Genomic DNA, 13,203 nt, shown 5'->3' with positions numbered 1-13,203 from the left:
ACGACGGAAGAGAATCTGGGATAGCACTTTGTAGGCGGCGTTTGGGATGATTTTCACACTCCAGTTTATTGCCCTTGTTGTAGATGGGGCATATAACGCCTTGCTTCCACTCCTCCGGTAACTGTTCTTCTTCTTTCTGGCGTTACGTCCCAAAGCCTGCTCCTCAGCTTAGTGTTCTTATGAGCACTTCCACAGTTATTAACTGAGAGCTATCTTTGCCAATTGACCATTTTTGCATGTGTATATCGTGTGGCAGGTACGAAGATACTCTATGCCCTGGGAAGTCGAGAAAATTTCCAACCCGAAAAGATCCTCGATCGATGGGATTCGAACCCACGACCCTCAGCTTGGTCTTGCTGAATAGCTGCGCGTTTACCGCTACGGCTATCTGGGCCCCGGTAACTGTTGCGTCTTCCAGATTCTGCCGCCGATGCAGACAAGCGGTCAACAAGAGTACGGCTCCGATACCAACCTTGCCAGAGTCCTTGTTGTTGTTAAACTGTTGATTGGCATCCTTTCCCCATCGTGGGATCTGGTTGGAATCTACTATATCCGCTGTGCTGACGTAGCCATCAACCTTATGTGCCTGTGTTCTCTGTGCCATTCAGGTGTCCATCGTTGTACTGCTTCCACCTTTCGATCACCTCGCGTTCGTCCGTCAATATGCTCCTATTATTATACCTGCATATTTCAGCTCGCGGCATGAAGTCTTTGCAGAATGCGTTGAGCTTTCGATAGAACTTCCGCGTTTCTTAAGAACGCTACAGCAACTCCATCTTTTGGCATTCCACCTCTCCCAGGCGGCGCTATTTGTCCCGAAATAGGCGGGTTTGCTGTTTCCGCTTCCGCCTGTATCGTTCCACGATCTACCGCGTTCCACTATTATTTATTTATTTTTTCCCTTGACGAGTTCGCCACTAATTTTGTCTCATGTGGTAGTGGAAGACTGTATTGTTTGGCCAAAAAAGGTATCTATGCGATATTATATTATTGATATATTACCAATAATTACGTCAACAGTACAATGTGCGTTCGATTTTGAAAACATATTCAAAATTTAACGATGTCACGAATGTTTTGCACAGAACATTTATTTAACACAATTTTCGTAAATTAATTGTAAAGTCATCTAAAAGTATGTTTTTATGCTTTTGACTTACTCTTTGCAAGCTCTCTAAAAGTTTCGTCCATGTTCGAGATTACTTCTAAAAAAAAAGTTGTACGTGAATCTATGAGGTTCAACGTCGTGCTCATTTTTGCGTATTTAGTTTGTTCAAATTACTAACATTGTAAAAAACAGGAATTCAAAAACGTGTTGTTGTTCAATTTTATCCGAACTTACGGTACTATTACGATGGGCAGCTGTTCATGTGGAGTTACCCTAATCGAAAAGATCATTCGTAATAATTAACCCAGTTGGGCAACAGCTGATCATTAGGGGAAAAAAATAAATTCTAATTGTGTGCAGTGTTAATGATATGGGAACCGATTCGCTATATGAAAAAAAAATATTTCTTCATTGTGTGCGAATTCATCAAATTTTGAGAAAGTGAAAACATGCAAGGGAATAAAACCAATACGAGTTCCTTGAAACCAACTAGCACGAAGCAGGTAACACAAATAAGGATACAACTCTTGCTACCCTGGGAAGTTGCCCCATGTACGATAATGGAGCTCCTCGTCGACAAACGAAACGAGGTCGAGGAGTTGAAAAGTATTGCCGTGAATTTAGTTTTATTATCAGGATCAGGATTGAAATCCACACGCGTCCTACTTTTTTCCGCTCTCTCTCTCTCCCAACGTATCGTAAACCTCACAAATCCTAGCCACTGACAGGTACACAGGGTACGGTATTCTGGAAGCGTTCGTCGTGGCACGGTTGGATATGCGGTGTAATCCATTATAGTGGTTTGAGGCAACACAATTGTGTAGAGAAAAAAAACTGGCAAATTTAGCCTTCGTTAAATTTCCGAAAAGATGATTAAAGATAACAACGAAAAGCGGTGGAAACGGAAACAGTAAAAAGCATGAGAAGCACCAGAAGTTGTTAGTTTGGTGAAAGTAGGTTCTGACCTCGTTGCTAGACTTTGGGATGGGTTAATGAGCGACTGATTGCTGTAAGGATTCCATTCGGACGTGTGAATAAAATTGAATTGTAGGTTAAGTAGTCTAGTCTAGACTCACTAAACACGATTGATCTCTAATAAGCAATAAGACGGACGACTCCATAGATATACTGTGTAGATAGTGTAGGTTCATCGTCGTTTGGTTGATAACTTACGACATATCATAGGAATTGAATATGTAGACATTGGCTTTCCAATACTGATTTCAATAATAGCCATTACTCGATGATTGCAACATGACGCCCAACAAAAAGGTCAATTATGGCGTTTTTTCCGCCAAGCTAAAGAAAATCAATATCCATAGCCGGTTCATTTCCGTTCTGCAACACTTCCTTTGTTGCCAATAACGAGATAGATGTGCTCTCTCCACTCGAGCAGAATCGATCACCGCCATCGGAATGGCTATTGTGATATACACAAAAAGTACAAACAAAAGTTATATATATAGACCATAGAGCCTTCCACTAAGAGTTGAAACATCATTATCCTGACGGCATGGTCGTCGAGAATGAAAAGGAAACCGCAATTTTCCCTCTATCCACCACTATCTCTCTACACAGTATTGTCCTACGCGCGCTGGATGGAGCTGAGCTGACGTCACATCCTGTAGCACCAGCATCATCTTCGTGTTCCTTGTGTATAGGAGATGTCACCATCGAAGAATGTGGCTTCGTGTCAATGACAAGAAGCTCAGAACTGTGAAAACCCAACTTAACTCTTGCACAGTCATGGGGCTTCTTTGTGGACTTCAATTATCGTATCAAAGCATAAGATTGATACTTTTCCTTCCTTTCCAAGAGCACAAAAATAGAATTTTGCGAGAATTACTCACGCTTTGGTTGTTGAAATTCAGCTTACACGAAACTTCCTAAATGACGGAGGATTGCGTGTTGACAGCTTTTTGAGTGGTTCTAGCAAAAATAAGAACTTTTGAGATCTCATTTTGCAACTCTTACTCTTTCTTTGGGGATTCGTACGTGACAATATACAATAGGTATTAGTATTTTTCATAGTTTTTTTCCACTAATTTTCGACCTACAAGAATCCTGTGCCAATTTTTGGATTTTCATATAAAGTAAGCCAATATTGTACGAATGGGAAACTAGTGCTACATCGAAAATTGGTGCTTCTCCCATACTCAACGCAAATTAAACAAGAAATCTCGCATAACTTATGATCTCGCCCTTAAAGCCATTGGTAACCACGTGTGTAGTTCGTTGTTTCTGAGCATTTGAATGAGTTACCCATTATTTAACAACGCTATGGTAAAGAAATGATCATTCTCTACCTGCCAGTGGTGTTGGTTTGGATGTTTATTCCTTCATTTGCTCAGAAACAATGAGCTTTTAGGGCGTTATCTCAAATTATGCGAGAAATTGTAGTTTGTGATTGTACATTGTATATCCACACTACAGTAATATATTGCGTATAGGATAAATATTGGAGTCAGAGAGAACTACGTAATGTGAGCTACAATCAGTCCACAATCCCTAACATGAACATAGAAGAAACGATGATGAAAGGCTTTTCCTTTACATATTCTGTTCCATTCTGGTCTAGCTTTGGTAGACGTCTACAGAGACACATGGACCAATAGTGTGGTCCTATACTGAAAGTGCAAGCCCATGATTTTCTATTCAGCACCGACAACAAACTGGGGGAGCTTGGAAATTGGTAGGAAATAGTTTTTCTTCGCCATTGAACAAATTGAACAAATCAAATTTGGAAATATCCATTCACAGCGCACAGGCTATGGGATGCCGCTCTGGAAACTGTCCGTCGAGAGAGGATGAACAGGATGTTGCTACGATAGATTAGATATAAAAACTGCATACGAAATATGAAACGGTAAGCTTTAGATGACATTGTACTGTAATGATAGCGCTAAAACAGTGTTGTATGTACAGAAATAATATTCAAATATGATTTGTGGAAAATCGACTGGGATATTTCACATAATGGACATTTGGTGTACTGAGAGTATTATACGTAATCTTTGAAATGTGTATTTGTAGTTGTATGAAATTGCTTTACGCGAAAATTTCCATCATTACAAACTTCCTTATGTGAAAAGCCATTAAAAACAGAATCTGTTTTTAAAGATCAGATATGTCAATTCATCAAGTTATTTCTCATCATTTCTAAAAACTACCACCACCATTCGGCATTTGAAAATCAACCCCAATCGACAGCTGCCATCTTTCCCATTAAGGTTAATTCAATCCCCGTGCAATTTATGCGTGCCAAGATCTCAAGTTCACCAATCGAGCGACCACCCGCCCGCTTCTCCTACCTCTACGATCTTGCGGGAAAACTCTTTCCACCCATTTTTGGCTTGCCATCGCAAGTGCTCGTTGGGTAATAGGCATCCACAAGCATACTCACACACGTATAAAAGTGGCAGCTTTTCCTCATTTATCTCGCGGGAGGGTTCACCTTACTTCTGGGAAACCGTACTGCACAAACAGCTGAAATAAACACCGCTCTTTCGTTAATTCCATAAAACGTTGCTACTCTTTACTCGATACATCTCCAACTTCATGCCACCGCGTTGGCAGCGACTTTCCCGGTTGAGCGAGCAAAGTGTGCAAGGTTAAAATGTGAACGAGTTGTGACCGTAAATTTGTAGGCTACGATTGGGAAAGCCAAATGTGAAAATTTGCTGAGCGATCATGATGAGCTGAGACCTGGGGGGTGGGGGCTTTTTTGGAAGAGGAAAAGCAGCCACAATTAAAGTGAGTGTGCAACGAGAAAATCCATTCATGATGTTTTCCTCGGAGGAATTGGGCTTTGGTGTTCTCACGTCACAGATACGTTTTAGAATGTGATATTGAAAGCCAACGGCAGCTTGCCGATAGCAAACTACAGAGGTCTTGGATATATTGAAGTACTCGGCAAGCTTCGTCGCATTTACTACTCGTGCTGTAGCACAGAAGAGTACAGACTCCAAAGAGTAGTAGCACGAGTAGTAAATTTATCCAACGAAGCTTGCCGAGCCTTTCAAGTATCCAAGTCTTTCAAAAATACAAAATTGTTTCAATAACCGTCAAAAACTTTCCTGACATGCGTGGCATTCTTAAAAGGAAAAAAAATGGTCATCTCAGTCACGAAAAATAATAAGAAGCCCATTTTTTATCAATGCCTTTCCTATTAAATTTAAAGTAAAGGGTAATTTTCTTGGTCTTTAGAAGTGATCGAATACTTTTGAGAATGCTAGGGGTAAAACACCGTATGACGGTGAGGGTGGCCTGACCATTAATTCTAGCAAAACGAATTATATGGTTGCAGGAAGAGATAGAGATGGGATTGGTAGTATAGGTGCAGAGGTAGTGTTTAATAGGTATGTTTTTGAAGAATTTATTTACCTTGGAACAACCTTGGACAACTGGAGAACTATCGCCCAAGACCAACGAAGATGGAGCTCTACAATACGATCGGCGTGACGCTACGCTGTAGCCATCAAGGTACAAGGTAGCACGATACCTCTTTAACAGGATAGTCCTTCCAACATCGAGTTGATTATCTTGAGAGTAGCTTGCCATCATCAATGATAACTGTCGAGGACTCCAAGTATTGTAATAGTAATAGTAGTTTACGGAACAAGTTGCAGAATGATGATTTTTACAACACGAGGCGTAAATTTATCCTATATTGGGAATCAGTCATCGATCGATAGAACCGTTCGGTTGATTGCCGTCAAGAGCACATTGAAGCCTCCTGTATTGCCCATTGCACGGTGACGTCATCAAAAAATCGCTCTCTTTCCCTCCTTCGGGAAACCTGAAAACAACGGTGCCAGTTCCTGTCAAAGTTGACTAGTACTGGCACCATTGTTTTCGAGTTTTCTTGAAGAGCGAAAGAGAGAGAATTTTGCCGTGAAATGCCTATTTTTGCCTGTGTTGGTAGGAAAGCTCAAAGCTTTGAGCCAACCCTTTTCTAGTAGAGAAGCTAGGCAAAATACAGGACGCTTCGATGCTTACTGACTTTAAAATGGCTTGCACAATTTTCACCACCTGATATAATTTAAATCTTGTCGCTCCCTTGGGACGCCTATCCACCTATTCATTTCTATCAATTGGGAAAAAAAATCTTCTACTCCCTTTAGCTTTGAGTCGCATGACCGATATAGCCATAACAAAATAGAATATTATATTCTATATATTATATAACACAATCAAGGTCGATACCTTCTCCTATGTTACAGATTTCTATACAAAATTTCTGAAATTCATACAGATTTTATGACCAAATTTTTCATACAGATGATACGGATGTGTAACCCAAAAAAAAATTAAATAAAGGAAATAAAAGCCGACTATCAGTAAAGAGTGCTTTGCCTCGTGATTACTTAGCTGAATCTGAATCATATGATGTTTTCGAATGTTGATTTAGAACGTTGTTGAATTTTGACTGTACCTATTAATTTGTGGAACATACAATGCATCTGTTCTTGTTTTAGTTTGTTAGATGTGTCGTGCAATTTAGCTATCGATTTTACTACTTTATGCAAGTGTGAATCTCATATTCAACGCTACACAAACTACACAGTAGTTTTTGTACCACACTCGGGCACGAATTGGATGTCAATCCTTTGATCGCTATTCAGAGCGCGCGAAATAAAATATAAAAAATAAACATTTCGCAACTTTTGTATAGCTTAGCTAGCAGCATTGCATTTCTTCACACCCCTTTCGCTGCATTCTCCGCTTTCAAACGGAAACTCGCGGGCGTCCGTTATCCACCGAATACGAGTCTTGTGCCATTCTATGCATACCATGCCACTGCCTCCTAGCAAAATGAGCATCAGCTGCGCACTAAAAAACCACCAGCCAACACCACCATTGCCGTGGGCCATCAAGTGATGAAATGAAAGTTCTAAAAATAAGTTAAATTTATTACAAGCGCATCCCCCGCCGACATTCACAGTGTTGCTGAATTGCGTTTGTTGGTTAACAGACGACCTTGCCTTTTTATACGATCCCTTTTAATGATAGTTGGCCGCCCAGCTGACCGCACTGATGTCGCCAATCCGGGGATACAAGCATATCTAGTTGTGAGGCAGTTGAATGTTGGCTTGAATCGACTGGATACAAGCATTGTTTTCATACCTATTTATTTAGGGATTTGAACTTTTTGCGTTTTAAAACCCGAAAAAATATGCCATGTTTTGAAGCGGAGAAGATGCACAGAAAGACTTCTTACGCTTTGAACCGGGACCGAGTTCCTTCACAAGATAGTCACTTATGATCTTCAATAATGATAGCAAACAATCATTTCCTGAATTTGCTGAACTAGTGTACGACTAGGTAGGAAGCTATTGAATTCCCAAATTCCTAAATCGAATGAGAAACTTTGAAGCCACCTACCTTTTCAATGTTGTACTTTTCCAGGGCTTGCGTCGCACAATCTACCGCGTCCTGCTGCATCTCTTCGCCCATGTCGGCGTTCTTGATCACTGCCTTACGATCGCTCATTTTGCTGCTGGTGCGGGTTTTGCTGTTCGATCTACTCGGAGACGAAGTGGAAGGAGATGACCTGAAACAATAAGAAAAATCAAACGACTTCGTTAGGTGTATGCCAACATTTTTAAGGGTGCACACTATGTATGCAATTTGTGCCGGGTTCGGATCCCGTTACAGTTAATCAAACATTCTGAAATAAATCATTGATTTTTTCATGGGAATTCCTGCAATAATCTGAATAAATTCTGTCAGAGAATTTTCCTTGTACTCGGTGATTAGACCTTCAATTCCTATTACAACGATACCTCCTCCATGACCTGCCCTGATCCGGCGCCCTGTTTTCCATGACCCAATTCCTTTATCACATTTTCTACTCGATTTCTTGCTGTGCTGCAGCCGCCTGGCACCTAATGAACTGTGATAAATTGCAGACAATCGTTTGTGTTTCTCTTCGTTAGGTGCCCCCGACCTCGGTGTAGCGCAAAGTTGCAATCCAGGAACGCAACCCGGGAAAATCCCATCTCCGTGTCTTGCTCGCCCACCACACAAGTAGTAGGTATCCAGTTCCCAGGGACCTACCGCGCCGCCGTCATAATTGAACTTAAACATGCAAAAGTAATTTAGTCTTCGTTGTTTTCCCTTTCCCATAATACCTTATATTGAGTAACGATGGAACAGTAAAGAGCGAAAGTGCTACATGCTGACGAATGAGTCAAATTGTTGCCGCGGCAGTGGTGGTGGTGGGGGTGCGGGAAAGCCGGGAAATACTTTTCCTCCGTCTTGGTCGCAAAGTTGTGTGCGCTGCGTATTTTTCACTTTTCCTCTCGTTTGACGTATGACTAAACGATATCGCTAACGCTCGCTCGTCGTCATCGTCGCACGCTTGCTCGGAGATTGATACGGTTAGCAGAAATTCATTACACATGCTTACGTTGGGAGATTCGCACTCGTGCCAATTGGGTTTCGGGTTGAAAATTCGCTAATTGACGACGCCTCAACGCAGTAGGTAACATGTTGAGTTGAGTGCACTCTATGATTATTTTCCGATGTGCGTGCTTGTTGCACTACATATCTGCATCATTGTAGGTGAGGTGTAGGTATCAAAAAGCTTTTATGGATCATCGAATGGAAGGGACCCCCATCGACTCAAGTCATGGAATAGATATTTCTTGGAAAGTTGTTTAAAGTTATTTTTTTAATCAATTTATTAGTATTATTTCAAACATTAGGTAGGTACAGTATTGGACAAAACATTTGCAACTTTTTCGATTTTCCATACAAAATGACCAACTTTGGTAAGTTAGATCTCAGTTATTTATGGACCGATTCGAATGAAACTTTTACAGAACATCAGATGTAACTTGAATTTTAACATATATTTTTGAATAATTTTTCCAATCACGAGTTTATAAGTAATAACGATTTGACTAAAGTGTAATTTTCGACGAAAAATTCAAAACTTTTTATCTCAAAATCTGATAGCCTTACACAAAAACTGTCTTCAGCAAACTTATTCATCTCGTCAAAAGCTACAACTTTGCTGAACATACGATTAAGCTATTCCTTCAATATGTTAAGTTATGTCAATTATGAAAAATCGTCAAAAAATTCACTTTAGTATAACCGTTACTGCTTTTCAACTTGTGATTGGAAAAATCACTCAAAAATATATGTTAAAGTTCAAGTTATGTCTGATATTCTGTGAAAATTTCATTCAAATCGGACCATAAATAACTGAAATATAGTTTATCAAAGTTGGTCATTTTGTATGGAAAATCGAAAAAGTTGCAAATGTTTTGTCCAATACTGTACATTAATTTCTTATATCTAAGTATTCTGTGTTAGACAACACTATCATCCTAATTTGACAAAACTTAATCAAGCTTTTATTAATATATTGTTGAAAACATGTTACATTTCATTTGTCGTAGCAGTTCAGAATTTTTACAGGTGAATTGATTTGAATGAATTCAATTTAGAAGTTGATCAAACTACATTGGTGAATTTTTCAGAAAACACACAACACCTTAAATCTTGTGTGAACTTTGTCAATTAGTTTTAAGGGACTATAAATGACGTAGCATTTTAGGGGGGAAGGGGGAGTCTATGATTTTGCTACGAATCATGTATTAGGTATGGGAAAATATGCTACGATATGGGGTAGGGGGGTTTCAAAAATTGAGGTCCTCCTTATATGTATATCTCCCGCAATTTCCTTCGGAGATTCCTCTAAAACATCCTTTGGAAACCCCTCCTTTTTTCTTTAATTTCCTGGTATTGCTTCAGAAAGTTCTCCAAAACAGCGATTCATCAAATATACACACAGGAGTAACTACCACTGAAGTCAGGCCACCATAGGTACATATCGATAGAATTCAATTTTTTGTTGCCTTTCGCTTGAATTTGGTACAACAAGAAGAGAAGCGTTATGGCTTACTCAAATTGCGTGAAACCCCTGTAAGCTAACAAGCTAAATAGTTAAAAAAAAGTTCATTGTTTGATAAATCTTCGATATTGATATGTCATACAGTCCACTCTCCCTTACTCGATATCAAGTTTAAGAAAAATAGTTAAAGTTGGCTTTCATGGCTACCTCGATGGTCCCTTATTTCGTTTAGTAAGTTGCGGCACTTTCGAAGTTACCCGCATTATCGAAGATACTTTGTTTTACGGTACCTGAAAATATACTATACGACATTTCCTTCGACTGATACGGGTCAACGTGAAGTGCAAACAAATCTGTCTCGAGGTACCTAATTGTTTGCAATTTAATGGAAAAAAAAATCCAACAGCTAATCCTACTGAGCACTCAGTGACAAAGAAACAGCTTCTGAAAGGCTGTGACAATCCAGAAACTTTGGCAGAACTAAATAAATTTGTGCTATATTTTCTGAGGTTTTCTTATGTCGTAGCGTCGGCTTCGTGAAGCCCAAACAGGACAGTTCGGTTTTGCTTCGTTCGATAGATTTTGCTCACGGTTTCGCGCGTGTTTTCGTCGCCGGAGATTTTTTTACGCGTATCGTTTATTTTATACAATCCGATGACTCTGGAGGGATCGGTTTTGCTTTTTACTGGCTATTGAGCAAAAATATTACTGCACAATCGACAAGCATTTCGCGAAATACTATTTATACTATAAATAAACTATTGTTTTTTCTTTTGATTGCCGGCATTCAAAAGATTAAACTGAAAACACTTAAACAACAAATGTTTATGGTCTATCGCCAGCTTTCTAGGCGAATCCTGACAATATACCTTCCCCAACCTCCAACTCCGTAGCACTTATGAGGGTGTCGCTGAGTCGGTGGCCTCTCATTAAGTAAGTGCTACATCAACATTTCCTTCCCCTATCCCAAGTTACAGTAAAGATGGGCGTGGCCGGGAATAGTGATATTCATGCTTTTAGTATTCTTGTTTATGATTTGAACAAGGTATACTCCCCTGCCTTGTTCCTGAAAGTAGTCAGGATGAGATTATTAAAAAGAAACATGAATGTTGCTAGTATCCAATCTACGAAGTATACCGTAACTACGCTAACGCTAACGCTATTTTCTGAGGTTTCCTTATGAACACAAATCCTGAGGAAATTGGTGAAGGTTTTATGTGGAAATTCGTGGGCGATTACTCATGGTAATCATGGGAGAAAATCTAGCGGATTTGTTACTCTTTCCAAAACATATAAATAGACTGTATTGCAGAAAACATTTTTGATGGAGTTCCTAACGAATTCCACAATCTGATAGAACAGTTGGTAAAAATTAAGGCGTCAGTGTATATCTTCTAGGGTAAATCTTATGATTTATTGAAAAAAATAAAATAGGTGTCTGATGAAACTCTTGCAATTATTTGGAACAATATCGAAGAGTTAATCAATAGAATTTTAGAAAGATGGATTTTAACTCAGAATAAACTTCTGTAACATGTTTTGTTGAACACCTTGCAGGGTGGTATCCTTCAGATATAGATTAAAAAATCGCTACCGACTTTCTGCTTAAAATATTTAGTTTTGACACCTTTAATTTCATCAGACACACACCCATGATTTTCTACAAAATATCTAAATCAGAGGTTCTTCAAACTAACGACAAAATCTCAGTTACAGTTCGTTTGCTGACATCTCAGCAAAAGTGACGTTTGATATCAGCGGTACCCAAAGATGCGGCTATAAATATACTTGATTTTTTGCTGACATATCAGGTAAAACTCAGTTGCTGACCGCTCGGCTGTGCGGATCTCGGTAAAAGAATGAAAGTTAACCGAGCTCAACTGAGTGTGTTCATTTTTAATTTGAACATCTAGTCACCCTAGCACCGTGTTTCTGGATGCCTTTTCTACTGTTTTGTTTTAATTCTGCGCTCCGTTCCACAGCGTTCCATTTCACTTTACTGCGTTCCATGAGCTAAATGACGTTTGGACCATTTTTAATCTGAACGATGTGCAAATTAGCGGGGTATAAATGAAAAAGTGTTCAGATTAAATGTGGTCAAACCAACGGGGGTACCCGGTATTTCTAATACAGTCCAGGATAAGAGTTGATTGTCATAAATTGTCAAAAAGTAGACCAATTTTTCATTTATTTATTTATTTATTTATTTATTCCACATCTTCAACTTGTTAGTTGTACAGACTGTTGTGTTAAAAGGGCCTAATAATATAAAAATAGAACTAACAAATACCAAAAGTAACACTAACAGACATCAACTTAACGACAATATTAACTAGACCAAGGAGTAAGCAATCGACAACAATTATACTGCGAAAATATCGCTAAAGTACATATTATGGTTTCCAAGCGTTTTTCCTACGGCATTCAAATTCACGAAATTCAATTCCATTAGGCCATGTTGAATTAGACAAAGCCAAATCCTTCCACCTGCCTTTCAATATGATTTTAAATGAAATATAATCCAACAGTCGACAATCCGTTCTTCTTGAAACTAATTTCACCACCCGAACAAAAATTAATTAAAGGTACTGTACCTTTAAGCTGGGTACGGCGGATGAGCCTTTAAATAAACGAATTGAGAAAAGGAGGGAAAGTTCGTGTGGCGCCCATTGTTACTAAAGACCGAGTATAGCTTTGCATTTTCATGGTTGTCACGGGGAGTTTTATTAGTAGGAGGGTGTTGGGGATTGACCGCTTCACGATCTCAAGTTAAACACAAATAGATGATCTCGTCTCAGAGTATAACATAAACACTCGCGACATTGGCACTCTATGAATTACATATCTACTAACTAGCCGAAACTAGGTAATGTGATCTAGTAGGCGATGATAATGTTGTATTTAGTTTCTCTCACTTTTTGCTCAACCGTCAACCAGAGAACACGTAATTCAGAAACATTAACAAACAGAGGGCTTGAAAGCTACATGACCAGAATTCACCTTGACAAGTGATGCGATTCATGTAACCTCTGTTTGAAAAGTTATCTATCAATGCGTCGACATCTTAAACATTGAACTACAAACATCTTAAACATCGATCTACATAACAAACGTTTGGACCTCAGAATTTTATGAAACACGAATAAGCAGGGCTGGTAGTAAAAGCAGGGCTGGTAGTTTTAGTGACCAGATTTGAAAAATAAGTGACTTTCGATTCTCGAAAAAGTGA

General features: G+C 39.2%; 1 protein-coding gene across 3 annotated transcripts in view; it reads right to left on the bottom strand.

Annotated features, from left to right (window-relative positions):
- The window catches only part of LOC5574870 (dynein light chain 1, cytoplasmic), a 91,012-nt gene that overhangs the window by 50,443 nt on the left and 27,366 nt on the right, over window positions 1-13,203 (bottom strand). For all 3 annotated transcript variants that reach the window (XM_021853372.1, XM_021853373.1, XM_021853374.1), the window contains one exon: window positions 7,493-7,661. In XM_021853372.1, the coding sequence (XP_021709064.1) occupies window positions 7,493-7,661 (169 nt within the window). The remainder of the gene's footprint in view (window positions 1-7,492; window positions 7,662-13,203) is intronic.

Source organism: Aedes aegypti, chromosome 3 (genome assembly GCF_002204515.2).
Source record: "Aedes aegypti strain LVP_AGWG chromosome 3, AaegL5.0 Primary Assembly, whole genome shotgun sequence".
Lineage (NCBI taxonomy): Eukaryota > Metazoa > Arthropoda > Insecta > Diptera > Culicidae > Aedes > Aedes aegypti.
This window is presented reverse-complemented; position numbering and strand designations above follow the sequence as displayed.